We start from the raw sequence: 19765 nt of genomic DNA on the forward strand, positions 1-19765 counted from the left end.
AAAAGGGAACTTTAACCCTGCTCAGAGTTTAACCCTCCACTCATTTATCAGGAGACAGCTAAAGTGGATCATGAGGAAGACTGTGGTCAGTGTTTCATCAGCAACAATTGTTTTTTGTTTGTTTTTTGAGTGAAAGAATTTCCACTCAATACCAGGACTGCCTCTTTAGGGTATTTCACCGTTCAGTTTCTTTAATTCATTCTAAGCATACAGAATGAAAAGACAGTTGAATTAGCATGGTCTGCCGAATGTTGGTAAACTATATTAGCAGTGGTGTGAGGCAGACCTAGCTGTGATTTTAGGGAGACATAGCTACTTGGTGCTTAATGAAAAAAAATCTGTTTTTAATAGTCCAGATCTTGCCCACACTGAGCAATAATTACATGAACAGTAAGGAGAACAAGCAGACCAACAAAGAACACCGTCTGTCAAAGCAGGAATTCGCCCCAGACACAAAGGAAATTACTGAGGATAAATGAATTTGCAGAGACTTTTTTTTTTTTTTTTGTGCCTTGAGTATCTTTATGAGTGAAAGAGAGATAAATGTTTGCTGTAAGTGGAGGGTGCCACTGACAGGAAGCACCTTATTGCAGCTAACAGAGGAGAGAGATGAGAAAAGGGTTAGCCTGGCCTGGCTAAACTGACAAAAGGCAGCAGAGCACTGCAGCAGGAAGTGTAAAAGACCGATCATCCAGCCTGACCAGAAGAGCATTGCCACTCTGTTGAAAGAAGGAAAAAAATCCCAGCAGAGAACTAAAGGGACACTGTGCAACATCAAATCTCACAATGGCATGTTGTAAAAATATCAACCATTTTTTTTGCTCTGGGCATTTAAAAAAAAAAAAATTCCTCTGACACCCTATTTCTGAATTTTTTCCACACCGTATGACTTTTAAAAAAATGTGCTGAAGAGTGCTATGATACAGTTCATTATCATGCAGTTTGTACTTCCCCTTTCTGTCCATCTAGATAATTTCCAGTTGCACCTGTGTACTTACCAGCTACACATACAAGCCCAGTGCATATACCAAAGGTGTGACAGTAAAAACAATATCCACACAGCGAGTCCCTCGGCATGTCAGCAGCAATATTTCCACACTGATGCAAATAAAAACAATGCCCCTTTTCCCCAAAGTAACCACTGCTGCTGAAATTTATAGCTAAACAAAAGCCAAGTCTTTTTGGGACAACACAATGTGTGCAGTGTGCATTTTATCTAAGAGCAAATATGAAAAAAAATACCCTTTCAGTGCAGGACTTAATAATAAGTCCCACTTTAACATAAGATATACTACGTAACCAAGCACAGTGTGTGTATTGATTTTTTCTTTTTTTTGACATAATCATCTGGTGAGGTTGTAACCAGTAATTTATTTTTTAAATGGTAGCAACCATTTTCATACACTAGACTTTGGAGGTGCCAGATCCCAGCTGAAGTGAACATGAGTGAACAGTGATTTCAGGATTGATGTGTTTGACAGTACTCGCCATCAAAATGAGGGGATATCTTTTTCTGGAGCAATGGTTTTCCACTCTTCTGATAGAGACTCAATGCTGTAATGCATTTGTAGACTTATTCTGGCAGCATATGGTGGCTCAAACCCTTACAGACACTTTGTGCTGGTTTTTAGTTTGCAAATCTGTAAATATACAAAAAGGTGGACTAGCACATCAAGCTAACAAACAATGCGCTAAAAACTAGTTAGCTGCGCTAGCTAACAACTGTGAGTTCTCCATTATCCCCCAAACCACACGAGTCATGAAGACTATAACATTCAAATGGGCTCTACATGGAAAACGGATAAAGGTCTGTCATTTTTTTTCTCCGTTGCTTTTCATTTCTCTCTCTATTAAGACATCTAGGCTCTTATACACACACCCATGACATGAATAGGCATGCAAATGATTCAGAAAGTGAGCAAGCATTCTTCTTCTTAAGGCAAGCTTAATGCAAACTAGTCCTTCCTTCATAACAGTAAGATGAAAAACATTGAGCTTGTGTGCAAAGTTATACATACAAAAACATTTAATCTGGCAGTGTTTTGTAACAGAGAGAAACTACTTTAACTCATAAATGTTTCACACAGTCATAAGGGCTGTGGACTACTGCCCTAGATCAGAATCACTGTGCTCTCAACCTGATCACAAAATTCCCCAGCAGCCTGTGCAGTCTGCTACCATGACTCAGCTAGCTGAAGCCTGTTTGTAAGTGGGGGGGGGGGGGGGGGGTTGGAAACTGTGTGGCAGGGGTAAGGGAGGGGTTTGATGTTTACTGTAAAAATGCATTAGTGCGCAGCACCACAAAGCTATAAGCACAATGAGGCCTGTGGCGTGATGCTAAAAAGACTAGCTTACACTGATGGAGCAGTGGGGTATAAATAGCAGCGCTGCATCAGATGACTTTCTATAGCCATTGGCCTTTCTTTTGTGCTCGTTATACTTCGAATCAGTGAAGTAGAGAGATGCATCAACTTGGTTGATATATGAAAGAGGCTAATGTTAATATACAAAACACTTCACTTGTGGTGTTGCTGTAATTGCATCACACTATCTCTTAGTCAAGCATTCTTCAGATGTGAAAAATGCTACTCTAGCAGCTGTGCAACTTCCACAAATCTCTCAATCTTCTTGATCGGTTTATTTTATTTTAGCCTAATCAACCTTTCCCACAACCTGCCTTATTCCACACAACCAGAAAATCCTCCTTTTAAATTTATTGTGTCTCTTTTGTAAGAGTCATATAGCTGTCACTCTGCATCTGCTATGTTGGACCATGCAGTGGGACGGAGTTTGACTGGGAACCCTAGCACAACAGATAAGATATGTATCAGTCGCTCCACAGTCTTACAAAAGTCAAAGACTAATGGATTTCCTGAATGATGCCTCAAAGGCACAAGGAAATAATATACACGGGTGGGTGGGAAGGAGCTGTATTCTATTAACTCCATTAGCATATACTAGCTAAATAAAGATGATTAAAACTTTCAGTCAAATTAAACAGAAAGATTGCAATCGTCATAAGATTTTCTAGATCAAAATTATTGCACATGATGTTTCCCACTCTCCATGGTGCATATAATGAAACTAGCACATGGATGGATGAGAAATGGGGGATTAGTGTAATGTCTCCAGTGCAAACACAGCTGAACTTGGGATTTGACTCTGGCTTCCTGTTGAAAGCAGGATAAAACAAAGCAAGCCACAAACGAAGGTCATGTGGTTTACAATGCTGCATGTGATATGACTAAGTGTCAAGACTACAATGTTTCCTAAACTTTTAAATATGTGACACACTTTCTTGCGAAGGCAATGCATGTTTTCCACAAAATAAAATGATCCATTCTCTCTAACAACATGTTGCTGCATGACCGTGTTCCTACTCTTCGAGCAGCTGTAGAGCAGTTTTGTCAATACAGAGTGGCTGCAGGGAAAATATCACGTGACAGGGGCCGAACATTATTAGAAATAAGGGCGGCAGTATGGCAACACAAAACCTGCACAAAGATCAAACATACAGCTGTCCAGCTAATCCCTGCTCAACCTGAGTGTATTACATCTTACAGTGCAGCAGGACTACAAAGATCTGTAGTATAAAAGGATAATCATAACGATGTTAGAAAGATACAAATCCTACTGAAACTGATTTGTTGTTTTTTGCTAAGGAATGTGTTTTTAATAAGTATGGAATGAAATGGGAAACCCTGCACCATCATGGAAGGATTATTATATAATACTGTAAGACTGCTGTTTGGGTTTAACTGCCTCATTTTTATATGTAAATGAGGAACTAGTAATCTTTATTCTAATGACAGCCTGAAGCAAGTTAACTGAGAAGATTCTCTGTTTACAGTTAATGCAAATGGATCAACATCAACGATTGGGTTATCCACCTCCAGTCCTGGCCCTGGGGATTTATGATGAACCCAGCTACCTCTAGGGTTAGTTTTCTATAAAGCTATAAAGACTCAAAATATAATGTTTGATATATTATTGGCAAACACTAGACCTCCCAGAAAGGAGAAGGAACACATCAAATTACAGCATGTTTATGACAACTTTATTCACTTTACTACCATTTAGATTGCAATAAAGTTAAGCCAAAGTTAAGTTATATTAGATCAAATACGAAAAAGTATTGAATGCGAATAAAGTGGAAAACATCTAACAGTAATCTGTGTGCATATTTTATGCTGTAGGTTATGTAGAATGTGCGCTACGTCTTATAGCGCCTCTGCAAAAAACTAAAATTTCCTCTCTCGATCAGAATAGCTACTTCAACGAGGAAGTGTATAACTAATTTTTATGCACTTGTGTGTTCACTGGAACCAGGGGAACAAGTGTTATCTTTGTCTCTGACAAGAGATGATTCATTAAAATGGTTCTGGAATGTTGCAATGAAGCTTTTGAGATGATCCCATTTTTATTTACAATTGACTAGCTCAACTATTCAATAATTACTCTTCTTGTTTTGTTTGACTCTCTGTTTTGCAGTCTGTTTAATGATGACAAATATAACAAAAAAAAAATTAAAAAAAGAAAAGAGAGAGAGAGGGGAAAAAAAACATAAAAAAATACATATGATGACTCCAAAACTCTCCAACCACTCTGCTGAGGATGATTAAACCACAAACTTGTTGAAAACGATGACTAAATGTCAGGTTAATTTAAATTTGATGGGTTCAAGTCTACCCCTTTGCCTCTTTCCATCTCACCCCTTTGTACTGGGAGCAGACAAAAACAGTCCCACCATTCTGGGTGTGCTGTAAAGCTTTTCAAGGTATGCAGCGTGGATTAAATTAGAATGACAAGGATGCTGAGGGCCCCGTCCTTCATCATCTCGTCCTTGCTCGCTCTCTCTCATTTGTCCTTTTCCCCTTGCCTCTGCACTGGTCAATTACTGCAGCCAAAGAGGCTCTTAAGGATCCACCGCTGAGCCGAGAACGTTCATCAACTGCATCGCCAATTACTAGGACGCAGCACAGCACAACATATTCACAAACTATTACTTTACCGTTCAGATAGAAGGTCACATTAAGAGAGATGATTCATCACCAGAAATATTACAGTGTCTACAGACTCTTCCTGCAGTGATGGGAAAGTGTAGTGAAGACAACCACTTTTGTCCTTATTAGATTATTGATTAGAAGAAACAAAGATTAAAGGAGGAAAAAATGGTGGTTCACGTAAATGAAAATGAAAGAGTTCAATTTAGAGCTAAGCAGGTTGGTAGTTTGTAAGTAATGAGAATTTACGCCCACATAGCCATTCAGTTTAATAAATGTTAATAGGTTAGTGCAACATAATTACTCTTCTTTCAGCTGATCACTATCCTCGGCTACAGGCGAGTATTAAAGTGGAATACCTTCAATTCAATTCAATTTTATTTATATAGCGCCAAATCACAACAACAGTTGCCTCAAGGTGCTTTATATTATACAGTAGATCGTACAATAATAGATACAGAGAAAAACCCAACAATCATATGACCCCCTATGGGCAAGCACCTTGGCGACAGTGGGAAGGAAAAACCTTCCTTTTAACAGGAAGAAACCACCGGCAAATCTGCTGCGACCGGTTGGGATGAGAGAAGGAAAACAGGATAAAGACATAATGTGGAAGAGAGAAAGATTTATAACAGATATGATTCAATGCAGAGAGGTCTATTAACACATAGTGAGTGAGAAAGGTGACTAGAAAGGAAAAACTCAATGCATCATGGGAATCCCCCGGCAGCCTACGTCTATTGCAGCATAACTAAGGGAGATTCAGGGTCACCTGGTCCAGCCCTAACTATATGCTTTAGCAAAAAGGAAAGTTTGAAGCCTAATCTTAAAAGTAGAGATAGTGTTTGTCTCCCGAATCCAAACTGGAAGCTGGTTCCACAGAAGAGGGGCCTGAAAACTGAAGGCTCTGACACCCATTCTACTTTTAAATACTCTAGGAACAACAAGTAAGCCTGCAGTGCGAGAGCGAAGTGCTCTAATGGGGTGATATGGTACTATAAGGTCATTAAGATAAGATGGGGCTTGATTATTTAAGACCTTTTTCACATGAATGTTTTTAGTTTATCATTATTAAAAGACAAAAACAAAAACAAGTACTATGAATACACTGGTTTTCATATGCAGTAAGCATTAGCATGAGCAGTTAAGTAATTTGGCACCTAGTAAAAGTTCAAATCCAGGTATACACTGTAAAAAAATTATCTTTGTAGCACATTTAATTAAGTATGGTGATGGCACTGGGTCGTGCCCTTAACATGATTTACAGAAGTTTAATTCCAGTGTCTAGAATCTGTAGAACATTGAGAAAAAGAGTGAATCAGTATAGGTTAGGCTCAGCCTAGTTTTTAAAGTTGCATCTGAACAAACCATAAAATGTCTGGAATAATGTCCTTTGGACAGATGAGACTAAAGACGCCAGTGTTTGGCCATGACGCACAGCGCCATGTTTGGTGAAAAGCAAACAAAAGATATCAGACCTCAAGACCTCTTACTGACTGTCAAGCACGGAGGTGGAGGGGTGATGAATTGGCATTTTCTTTGCAGCCACAGGACCTGTGCACCCTGCAGTCATTAGGCTGACCATGAACTCTTCTGTTTACCAAAGTAATCTAGAGTCAAATGCCTGACATCTAAACCTTGACCAAAAGTGAGTAACGCAACAGGACAACGCTCCTCATTTACCAATATGTGTGTGGAAACATTCTTACCCTTAACCAAAAATACGTGCGTACAAAATAAATTACTGTCAGATTTATGAAGCATGCGCACCAACCTATTTTCTTTCTTATGTGTATGTTAGTAAATCAGAATCATTCCAGACCAACAGCCTGGTGCAATCTGCATACCAACTGCCACACTCAAATTTCTCTATAAGGAAGGTGTTTAGGAAGGCAGAAAAGGCACAGCGTTCCAGAGAGTCATCACTCCCATGGAAAAAAAAGTGAGCCTCAGGCTTAAATAACGGTCTTTGAAATGGCTTTTGGCCTAAGACATTCAATGTGGCCTAAGTGGGGGCATCAAATAAGAAAATAAATAAATAAATCAGCAGTCACTTAGTCAAAAAATTAGACTAACTGATGACATCCAACAATGGTAGAAGTCACTGTTGATAAGATGATATAGGAGAATAATGTAATATATTTAAATCAAAGGATTAAAGCCTGTTTTTTTAAATGGTGGATTCCAAGTATTTTGTGGCTTGTGGTGTTTGTGAAAATTATAAATAATGACCAAAAGCTAGCAATCATATTATTATTAGTAGCATTAATAGTAGTAACAATAGCAGCAGTAGTAATAGTATTCAACCTGAATTTATTCTAATTTACCTACTACTAGTACTAACAAATAAACTCGGGTAAGAAAATTTTGGTAAATCACAGATTTTTGTGTGACACTTTTGTACGTGCAAATTATGCATTATTTAGTAAATGAGGGCCTAAGGTCCCAAGCACAGCCTAAAATCTGCAGATTTTCTACAAAAAAAAAAAAAAAAGAAAAAAAGAAAAAAAAGAATTAAGGTGTTGCAATCAATGGCCCACTCAAGTCCAGGCCTCATCCTGCAAGAAATGTTGTGGCAGAACGTCAGGAGAGCTGTGCATAATTGAATGCCTATAAACCTCAAAGAAATGAAGCAATACAGTGAGCTAAAATTTCTCCACAAGCAAGTGAGAGACTGATTAAGTCATGCAGAAATCAATTACTTCAAGTTATTGCTCCTAAAGGTGGCCGTACAAGATACTGATTCATGACGCGTACTTAGTTCTTCATGACTGTGTATAACCATCATATGAATATTTAAACAGCTGTATGAAGTTGAACTTGTGAAAAAGAGCAACTTGGACATTGAAATCTTCAAATAACACAACAGAGTGTAAGTTAGCCAACTAACAAGCTACCTTCAGGTAAGATTTTCTAACAATGTGTTTATATATCAGTCTACATTTAATCATAGATTATTATTAATGTCTGGCTCTCTTTCACAGCGTGCCTTTTGTCCTGTCTTTGTTCCTTCACCTCCAACTGGCAGGCAGCTGAGTGCATTTCCCTAACCCTGTTTCTGCAGGGAGAAATTTCTCTCCTGAGATTTCTTTCCACTAAAAGAGTTTCTCCTTCCCACTGTCGCCAAAGCGCTTGCTGATAGGGGGTCATCTGATTGTTGGGGTTTCTCTGCTCTCTCTGTATTATTGTAGGGTCTTTACTTGACACTGTAAAGCTTGGGGTGACTTTTGTTGTGATTTTGCGCTATATAAATAAAACCGAATTGAATTGAAAAGCTGCCGTTTCATGTAACAAAACTGTTATTGTGTTTTTCTAGGAAACCTTCCATTGTTTTCTTTCATGTAATGAACAAACAACCTTAGCAACTACCTGAGGATATAAGGTGTTTGACAAAGGAACCCTTGGGACTTTTAGTAGGGAGTAACTGAATTACTTACTAAGGACGTAGAGAGAAAGGGTGATTCCTGCCAGGCAGAAGCCCTCAAAGAAACGCAATGTGCTGAACATGGGGACGTTCCTAGAAAAGGCCACAGTAAAACCAAACACCAACATGAACAGTACTGATATGATCAGCACTGGGTGGCGGCCAAACCTACAGAATAAGGTAAGAGCAAAAATGACACTTGTAATAAGCATAAAACAGCTTTAAGTTTTGCATGATCTTTCAATTAAGGATGGTGCGAAAGTCTTACCAGTCAGCTAATATTCCAAACACCAGATATCCAAAGATGGATCCAACCAATAGAGAAAACTTTGCAATATGGACTTTCCATGCTGAGTCACCCATCAGACTCCACTGTAGAGACAAATAAACAGGTATTAGTTTCAAGAAAATGATGCTGTGTAGATAATGTGGAGGACTAAGATCAATATTATTTTTTGAGTATGCTGCATTTTTATCTCTTGATTAACATTCACCTCTAAGTTTGTCTAATTCATTGACAAATATCATCACTCATAACACTTTGATATGTAAGAAGGATATACCCTGCAACAGAAGAGCTTCTTGGTATTTAGTCTATAGCAACACTGACACAATATCAATATCTTTTTTCTGTTATTTAATCCCGACAAGACACCAATATTCCAAAACAGAGCATCTTGCCAAACGTGATATTTCGCTATAGTTCACTTATGATTACTTATTTAAGCACAAATTCTTCAATTACATTCTGCCTGGTTCAAAAGCAATGCAATATATATATGATGAATTACACATTAGGCGTTTTCCTTCATTAGTTGGAGAACCTTACTTAAGTCGATAATCAAGGTTAACTCCACATAAGCAAACACTTTCTTATTACATCATTTATTTTTGTTTCTATGTAGGCTGTCAAGATGGTGACCTATAATACAGTAACTCTACTTTTACTTTGTGACTGAATCCCTGCAAAAAAACAAAAAAACAAAAAGCGATTCCTAGAATACGACAACGATGTGGTGTAGACTTGTCTCTGCATGTAGGTACACCCTGTTTTTTTCTCTCCAGCAAGAGTGCTAGGTTGTGACAAGCAGACTCAACACACACGTCTTAGATTTGAACTTACAGCTTTGACTACCACTGGCATTGTAATGATTATGCATCTGAGGAAGGGGTAAAAGTTGGCACTTTTACAAAAAAATGTACTGTGTGTGTAAACATATGTGGAAATGCGGTATATAAAGGCAAAAACTGAATTTGTATAATCTATGAAAAGTTATTATTTAGTCTACCCATCTTTATTCTTTAACAGCGTTTATTCAAAAGCCTGAACTCTCTTAAGTGTGATTTAGAGATACACACACACAAAAAAAAATCTACATTGTAACTTGTGTTGTAACCAGAAACCCCTTTTAACCCTTCACCTTAACCTTCCAAGCCATTCAGTCATTGTGGGCTGTGTCATCCCGACGTGTAGTTATACTTTTCAGGAGCTGCATGTCAGGTCACATGGAAGGTTAGGTTGTAGGGTTAAAAGGAGTTTCCAGTTACCTTATAAGTTATGATGTAGCTTTCCCACTGAAGTCTAAATCAGGTCTTAGGCATGCTCTCTTGTAAATTCTTTTAAGCAGTCTTCAGGAGTCCCCCAGGCTGCTTGAAGTACATTCAAATGGACGTGGGCTGCCTTTTGTTTCATTTTCTGTGATGATAATTTGCAACCGCTTCAGTAATGTTGAGGTTCTGGGGAGGCCAATCCATGAGTGGAAGTGTTACATTGTATGTTTTTCTGTACAAGTTTTGACAAGATCCCCAACACCACTGGCTGAAATACAGCCCCACTTCTTGTGTAATTTGGCATATCACAGCCTTTTTCCCCAGTTTCGCTTCTTTAAGAAAGGCTTCTTGATAGCCACTGAGACCATTTATAATAAAGCATTAGTGAAGAGTATACGGCCCAGCTGAAGGATTAGATGCATCTCCCAGGTCCTGTGTCAGGTCTTAGCAGTTTTCTTTTATTTTTTAGATCTCTGAAGGACATTACTTTCAGATCATCTGCTGTAGCAGTAGTAGTTTTGATGGGGGGAGGGGCTTCTTTTTTTCAAATTTACATAAAGGTTGGCTCAAGCAAGTCTATGTATGTAGCAAGTCTACCATACGCTCAAGTACAAAGTGAAATTAGCAAAAGGCTTTTTGTTTCTTTTACTTTTGTATTTGGGTTGTTTCTGAAGGGTCATAACCTATCGTAAACTCTACCATAGTGACGTGCTCAAAATGGAATGCCCCAGGAATTACACAGAGCCACCAAGCAGTCACATGACTCACACATGCCGCTCATGCATGGTTTCAGTATCGATGTCAGACACAGAAAAACGCAGAGGAGAAAACAAGTTTCTTTTGCGCAACCACAAGACAGCAAAGACTATAAAAAACAGAAACTGGAAGCTGGAGAGACTACCAAAATAAAACTTGCATTTCAATCTACAGTAAAACACACTATGACGACATGTATCAGCAGAGCTGGAAGACTGGTGACTGAGCAGAACTGACATATGTAGGCGACCACAGACAGATGACCAGTGTTATAAAACACGAACATCAGCATTCCCCAAGTCACACGTTACAGACAAAGCAGCGATGTCTTACGAGTGTTAAAGGCAGTTAAACTGTCTGTGGCTTCATTTAGATTGCTTGGCATCATTAATGTGCTTTATTTCAAAGCCTTCATTAACTTTAACGGTAATTAAAAGTTTTGGAAAAGAGAATCCTACAAACTACAAAAAGTGGGGTTACATCCTTTGCTCAATGCTTTTAATATACCAGGCTGTTTTATGCAACCTTTATAAAAGTGATCAAACCAGTCTAGAATATGAATGTTAGTTTAAAAAAAAAAAAAAAAAAAAAAAAAAAATGGAATTTACAAAAATAATATAACTTACTAGTCAGGAAATGGACTGACTAATAAATAAGCTCACCCTGCTATCTGCTCATATTTTTACTTTAACCATTGCCTTTATTTGGACAAAGTCAGCCTAAAAATGAATCAGGGATCATTTTAAAGGCTGGTAATAGAGCAGCACTCAACATGAGGAAGTAACCACTGCAGACAGTTACACAACAACCACTTGGATCATTTCAATATAACAAATTATCTTTATTTATAGAGCATTTTTCTAAAGACTCACTGCAAGTACATCACAGAAGGCAACGCATTTATAAGAGCATATAAAAACATTCATAATGTATCTGTAGATTTAATGTAAAGGAAAAAACTTCAACAGCTCACACACTGTGGAATTCCTATTTTGCCCATTTATTTTGCATGTGAATTTAAAAAAAAAACTGCTGAATGTCAAAAATATCTGCATTTTAACACGCTTTAACAGAAGCAGGAAAACACGGGTGTAATTTGCACGATAGCTTCTGTCACTTATCAGTTGTATTACATGCTTGTTCCCAGGGAGAGTCAGCTAACACGTCTCTTTGAATTGTTGGACCGTATTATCGGCCTTCCTTTCATAAAGTATGTGTCACTGTATCCTGTGTTCATAAAGGACCTTTCTACAATAGAAGGCTTGACCAGCTGTTATTAAGGTTACTTCTAGATAATTTAACTCTGTTTCGAACTTTGACTAAAACCTGGTTCTTTATCTGTGCAACAGCCATTACTGGGCATACGGTTTTTAGAAAAGCCAGGGAGACATGGGATGACAAATATTTAAGCCATAACAGAAAAATAGCATCTTTAAAATTTAGATTCATCATCACCTTGAGTCAGATCCATGCTTTTTGTCAGGTTTGATTTGTCACTTGTTTCCTTGCTATTGTCTTGCTTATTTTGTGAGTAATGAATAGAAGTCAGTGAGAGAGACTGCTTCTGTACACATGAATCACTTAGCTGAGATAAGATGCAAACCATGAAAGGGCTAAGATCAAAACAGTCAAAATCTCAAGGAAATCTGTTGTTCTCTTTCAAAAGAACGGCCACCAGTGATCAGTCTAGACCATCGAGTCCACTGAGATGAAGATGCTCAACCACAGCTGCACATTTTTGCACTCGCTGAACTACACAGTGGTGGGTGGGGGTTTCAAAGGAGAAGGAGCAGGCCATAGGGGAGGGAGGGGGGGAGAGAGATGAAGGCAAGCACAGGGGGAAGGAGGCATAATTGTACAATGTAACCACAGAACATACAAAGATATGGAGGGAGAAGCAAAAAAATAAAGCAGGGAACACATTTATGCAAAAGATAACTGGATAGAAAGAGAGAGAGAGACAGAGAGAGGGAAAGAAATGCTCAAAAGCAGTTGTGAGGAGACAGCAGAAAACACAGGGAGAGACTGCTGCATAGTTACTGCCTAGCAACAGACCATCACTGAGGTTATCTGACTCTGTCTGCTTCCAAGTGCAAGTTTTACCACCGCTGGAGGGGTGAAACCCTATATTGTGGTGGTAGCTGGGTGAGGATATAACAAACTATTGTATAAAGAGGGTGAGTTCTTGGAAAAACATAGACTTATAGTATGCGTCCCATAACACACTGAAAATATGGGGTAAAAGAAGTCAAAAAAGGGAACATTACACATGTGATGCTGGATCTGCAGCCTTAGGGACTGAACCTGATGTCACATTATCAGTGTGACCATGTTTCAGATGCAGGCTATGCTAAACATTACATAAGATACCATACCATGTTTGACAAGTTGGCTGATGGCAGTGTTATTTTACTGTGATCAACAGTGACAGCTTGTGAAACAACAAACCGCTGCCTGTCCATGTATTATTCATGCCCTCCTGTTGTTGATAGTTAGCACAACTACATATATCTGTCAACAGTCAGACTTCATATGTATTGAAAAGCCATTACTCCTATTACCCAAATTCCATCACACCATCCATAGAAAACACAAACTTAAACCATAGCAAAGGGTCACAGCTTTCACCCCTCCCTGTTCCAAAACAGCACTTATCAGAAAAGAGCAGCACAGCACACATTCTTGTCACACACACAGCGCCTCAGCAGAGTTTTATCATCTGGTCACACAAGCATCTTTCCTCCCAGCTGACACTGTGAGAGGCTGTCATTGTGTGCTGACTGGGTATCTGCAGCGGGGTCGTCGCCTTTCGACAGCTGAGGCTATTTCAAAGTGTCCCGCACTGATCCAGAGTCTGTGGAAGGAGCCAACCAGCTGGGTAAACAGCATGAAGGGACACAGAGCAGAGGGGCCTGCATGGGTGTTCAGTTACAGTATCATCTTTCAGATCTATGGGTGTGCAGCCTCGAGTTAGAGATACCGTGTCTGGGTGTACCCACCAAGGCTTTTAAAACATATCGTCCTTATCACATTCATAAGAACCTAACCTACACTACGAGGAGAACAACATGAAGATGGCACAGTTGTATGAGTGCAGTACGGGCACAGCTAAACAGTTGTTTGATTGGTTAATCAATCCGTCTGCTCCTAACAGTTATTCTAATGTTCTCAATTATATTTCTCAATTATTAAATAAAGCGCGGGGCTCCAATTAACTAACTGATTAACTGGCTAACCATTTCAGCTCAGCAATTAGCAGTTCTTTATTTAATCATTTAGGTCATTTATTATTTAAAAATGCCATTTCTTGTTGATTTCAGTGCGAGGAATACACAACTGGTTTACAATGCAATGCAGTGCAGTTTAGAGACACATCAGGAGATACTTCATCTTTTTTTTGTTTTGTTTTATTTTTTTGACAACGAAAAAGTAATTCTTTTTTAAAGTGTCATGATAGTCCAATTCCCAAGAGGAGAATCCATCATGTAAATATTACATCATCATCAGTCCTTTACTGCCCGGTGCATCGGATTATCATACAACAACCAAATTCATAAAGCATGAGTTAGAGAGGTTAATCTGTCATTTGAAGAGGTTCTCAGGCCACTATTTCAGGCAGTATGTGCAGCTGCTGCCCATCCCAAAGCAAGATGAGTAGGGTAGGTTGCACAGAGACTGTGTCAGAGTAATGGTATATTCTGATTTCAAAGGCTCGGTTCAATTAAGAAGGACCCTGAGGAGAGCTTTGACTCAATTAGGATGGGTCTCCACATTAACCACTTTGGATCTTTCAACGCTGCCTTCTTTCTGTGTCACCCTGAGAAAGCACTGTGTGAGCAGTGGCACCTCATCACGTGTCAAGTTCGGAAAAATGGCACAGAGTTTGAATATCTACAAGTATTTAAGTGCCGACCTCGTGCAGAGCAGTGTGGGATTAGATTGTCTTCAGACAGTGTGTAAGAGACACTAAGGCGTTTCGTCAGAATTGGCACTCTGTTCTGCTTTTTAGGGATAGTGTGTCATGGATAGCTGAGACCCAGGCGTGTGCAGTTTTTCTGTGGCAATCCAAACACAGGGATAAAAGCCAAGTCATCACTTCCTATTCGAGTGCCACATTCTATAGTTTGTGTTCTATGGTGGGGGAGCAAAAAGGAGGCCTGGAAGACTGAGGGCCAGTGTCAAAATAGAAAAAGAAAATGACAAGTACAAGCACAAGAGATATTTTTGCTTCAATTTCGGATTTTGACAGCGTGCCATTCGATTCAGCTTCTCCTCAACGTGACCTTGTCTGAATGTGGACAGCCAGGAGTTAGAGAAGACGAGCATTACCAGACACTTTTAGCAACTGTCCAGGCCCGTTACTGATCTGCAGAGGTGGTAGTGTCAACATGACATTCTCAGTATGTGTTCAAAGGCAACACAAATCTTAGCATGTACAAAGTTGCAACGGCAGCATGAGCAGAGAGCAATGACTGTTTTCAAATCATCAGCCTTCATATGGGAAACCTGTTTTCAGCTTTAGCCACAGGGAAACTGAAATGTTCTGATTATTAGTAATTTGCATCCATCCAGTCAAATTCTTTCACGTATGACTTTATATTCAGCTGCACTTGTGAGAATCCCCTAGTGCGTGAGAACAGTTTATCACGCTGGCCTTTTATGCAGCCCCGGCCCTCAAATTACCCTGTGGACAGCAAATGAAATCAAGATTTCAACTGCCCCAGCTCCCACAGCTAAATTAAAATGCCGCAGCTGCATTTTATTTGCTTTATTGTAATAAGGGACATTATCAATGATAAGCAGACACCACAATGGAGGCGAGCAGTGTGCAATACAGTGAAGCTTCCAAGCTCATCCTTTTTAAAAAACCCTTGAAAAGGTACAGCGCTGCTAGCTAATTGCACCTTGTTCTAAGAATTAATAAGTATTATTTTTTGCATATTTCCAATAATGAAAAAGGTCTGCTCTTCTTTTTTCTTGTACAAAAATAATAATGTTTGTATCCTCATATGCACATGCAGCATCTGGAGCTGGAGACAAGCAAAAGGCAAAAGGAGATATAAAAGTGTTCCTCCTGCAGCTCGCAGTCCAACTACAAAGACTGCAGGCACAGATATTGGAATGCAAAGGCCTCAATCCTGAGTCACAAACAACCTGAAAGTGTCCAATATGAGAGCCATAAGATTATCTTACTGCTGTTTGGTTACAGCAATTGGCCGGGTGATGTTTGATCAGGGAGGGGGTTGCATTATTCTAGAGAGTACAGTAATGACCTTTGCTCCAAATCAAATGCTCCCTGTCTATTATATCCATTACGACAACCGACCGGCAAATTCCACTAGCCCTGGCAGTTTGCCCCATGTGCCAATGGTGGCTTGTTTCTGTGACAGGTCACCCATTGTGTCAGATGGTGCGATGACTCACTTTCAGCACCATGCATGCCCTCACCTGAATCCTACTACTTTTAGGTCCAACGTGAGCCAATTCGTGGCTGTGTAAATCCGCACTGGAGATGACGGTGCTAGACGCCCCAAAGTGGAGAGAAGACTGCAACAATGGAGGCATAACCACAACCACTACCGAGGTGCTTTCACAACACAATCAGACAGAATTTTAACGTGGCCGTTTAAGGCTAACTGTTTTGTTTTTTCACTGTAACTGCAGCGTTAATAAGCGCATCTTACTAATGTAATATCGACCCTATTATTAGGATGCATAACAAATTATACAAAGGACCCCCCACCCTATCCTCGAGATGGATAGCTTACCTTAGTAACCACATTTTCCTTAAGTCCTGTGTGCAGCTCGAATGTCCACTCATTGTTGTTACAAGACATTCTGGTCGTGATGTTGTTTGTGGAACTTCCATTGACATAAATTGGATCCGGTCGCTCACTAATGTTTTTTGGCCTGCCTAACAGCGAGGAATGAGCTCTACTATGGTTAGTCAGATTTGCCAAAGGCTGGATACAAGTGCTGTTTGGCTGGGCGAGGAGGAAATTATCAGAGAACTGACTGAATCCAATAAATAACGCCGGAATCCATGTCAGCACAATCAGCTGTTTCTGGTACTTCCCAAATCCACCTAGAAATGGCAGAACAGAGCTGTCGATGCGTGTCAGCAGATCCGGCGACGTGGTTTCGGGTGACACGAAGCCGTTCTCAGGTTGATGGTCCCCCGTTTCGAGCTGCACCACGGCCATCGCGGTTTCCCCTACAGATGCCTCTGTTGTGTAGCGAAGCCGGGGTTGCAGTGCTACCCCCTGTCGACTCCACAATGCGTCAATACCTCCAGTTCCGGCGGTGAAAGCCGTGCGCAGTCAATCACTGGAATGGAAATAAGACGCACCTCCTTATTATCAGGAAGCACTTCCCTCCGTCTGACACCAAAACCCGTGCGGGAGTGACTGCAGACACGCGTCCTGAAACAAAAGGCGGATTGCGATGAATTGGGAAACGACGACATACACTATCCCACGCTTTTTTCTGTCGGCTGATTCTGTTTGTGTAGGTGAGCTGTAGCACCAGAGCGAAAGAATTGCTTCCTGGGGAAGCCACAGGTAACGCACCTGCCCATGGAGGATGTGGCTAATCACTTTAACCTAACGTGGCCACTTGTAACCAGTGGTAACTACCACTTTCTCTTGCAGTCAGACAATGAACAGTAATGTAATCACATAGGTTAAAATAGGTCCTGCATAAAGAAAAAAAAAAGGAATTAGTACAAAGTTTGTCTGAGTGATGCTATATATTTTTGATAAATGGTCACATTTCTGTCTCGGTGTTCTTTGTAGCCTATTTATATATTTCTATAATTTAAGGATTGGGTATAATAAAGTAGTCTAAGCGTAAACCATAGATAAAAACCACATAGTCTCAGATTTAAAACATCAACAACAGGTAAGATTATGTTCTGTAATGGGAAGGGGGAGGGACTGTAGTGTTGTCCCCGCCTATATTTCCAGCAAACAAAACAACTGTGCGTGCCAGCAATTTGAGCAAACAGTATTACGCGCAATAAGAAGTCGGAGTGCTTCAGGTCTACACAAATATGACCAATTAGTGGGCTGATTTTTTTAACTGATGACTCGGGACAATTAAGTGAGTGGGAGCAGGTTTTAATTTGCTTTCAAACTGAAAGTAAACGGAGTTCGTTTTCTCCTAGTTAACTGTAGCCTGACTCCAAGAGAGACGGGGAAATCAATAATTTACCTTGTCTAAGACTGAACTGTAGCACATAATAAAGTTTATTTAGAAGCTTGGGACGATGACCACAAACTGCTGTCTTATTGTAATTAAAAACTCACATAGGTTTTCTTCTAAACACTGGCAGCCCCTGATTCCCTGTGTGGTATGTTTATAACTAAGATATAAATTAGTATGTTCAAGTGTACTTAAACAAATGCTCATATGGTACTGATAAAAGATTTATATATTTTTTTCTTCTTAAAGTAGTGAAAATAATCATAGATTTTTTTTCACCACCAGATTTGAGGTTATTAAATTGTATAAATGATTTGGCCACCTCCAGCAGCTCAGGATTGTGTTCCAGATTTTTTAGCGCCTTATATCAACCTAACATCACCCCAGAACCCCAGATGGATGATTACTTTGCTTTTAATGGACTACAGCTTAGAAACGTTTTTGCAGTAATCACTAGTAAGCATCACCACATTAAATAGCAACCATTTTACTCAGTGAAATTTTGAGTAAATCCCTTTTTTTTAACCTTGAAGACATGTTCATAACTCACTATGATAATTATTATCAGGGCCCACAGTCACAAAATTAAAGACTACATTTACTTGGTCACTTAGTCCCCCCCCCCACTTCCCAAATATACAAATTCAACATCACAGACATGTTGAATAAATAACTTTTTTTTTCTCGGTTAATTGTCGGGGAGGTTCGATTTATATCTTCATAACCTATATTTATCTGACCATGTGATGGCAGACTCCTTATCTACACCACATGTGCATTTGGCAATGCCTCACCCTCCTGGCCGTTATGTGCTAGTGCATGTGTATTTTTATTTATTTATTTTTGTCTCTCTTTTTTTTTAATCTTTTTTAAAACTTTTTAATAGTATTTTTTCTTCGTTTCTCAAATAAGGCATTTATTACTTAGTTTGTTTATATTATTATTTCAGGTGTGTACAGTTCCTAACGATTATTAATGAAGCAATTATAATAAATACATTTAGGTAAACCTTGATGTCATGCAAACATCTTTTATATATGACCCATATTGTACATTATACATTATACCATGGGTTGGAAGCGTGACCATTTTTTGGAGGGCAATGGAAGGACGATTAAGGGTGCAAATGGGCTGCTGTGTCTTGTTGTCTTTTGTTGCACACTGATGTCCCCTGGCGGCAGACTGGAACAACAGCACTGCTGTTTTCTCATTGTAGTCTATGCAGACCATTTTTAAACCACGCAACATCCAAAGCAAAAAAAAAATTATTATTATTTTTTACAGAAAAGTCAGTGCTGGTGAAATATGAACATGTTCATAATGTTTGCGGTGTCACCTGACTGTTACATACAGTCTAAAATTCTCCCAAAATACAGGAAAACATATTTCTCATGATTAAAGGCCTGTTATTAATTATCATTGTATTGTGCAACATCTAATGAGTGAATTAGAAATCTCCTTTATCTGGACCTTTCCTCTTTTGTCTGTTTATGTACTCTACTATGTCTACCAGATAACAAAAAAATAAATCATTAATCACAGGGTTTATTTTCTGTATCCTATCCAAATGTTCCATTCACACAATGCTTTTGATTGTAATCCAGCATGCTTGTGAGTCAACAGAAACCAGTCAACCCTTGTACCATCACATCATTGCGGCGGTGCTGTTTGTTATCATTCAAGCTTGCTTATTACTCCCTAGCGACTCATACAGGTGTGTCCAGGATCCGCCCTTTATGATGATATGAGTCAGCTCAAGTCTGCGTGTGTGTGTCTGCATGAAGAGGTGTGATGCTGTTCTGTCTGTCGGTGTCTGTATCACAAGCCA

At 39.4% G+C, this 19765-nt stretch overlaps 1 protein-coding gene across 1 annotated transcript in view; it reads right to left on the reverse strand.

Annotated features, from left to right (window-relative positions):
• Positions 1-17332, reverse strand: part of LOC146367670 (solute carrier family 22 member 23-like) — a 35351-nt gene extending 18019 nt beyond the window's left edge. The window contains exons 1-3 of the mRNA XM_084913412.1: positions 16503-17332; positions 8696-8799; positions 8441-8595 (exon numbers count right to left, since the gene is read on the reverse strand). Of these exons, the coding sequence (XP_084769538.1) occupies positions 8441-8595; positions 8696-8799; positions 16503-16937 (694 nt within the window). The 5' untranslated portion in view covers positions 16938-17332. The remainder of the gene's footprint in view (positions 1-8440; positions 8596-8695; positions 8800-16502) is intronic.
• Between the last annotated feature and the right edge of the window lie 2433 nt (positions 17333-19765).

This window comes from Perissodus microlepis, chromosome 18 (assembly GCF_051167445.1).
Source record: "Perissodus microlepis isolate ML-2025 ecotype Zambia chromosome 18, ASM5116744v1, whole genome shotgun sequence".
Classification (NCBI taxonomy): domain Eukaryota; kingdom Metazoa; phylum Chordata; class Actinopteri; order Cichliformes; family Cichlidae; genus Perissodus; species Perissodus microlepis.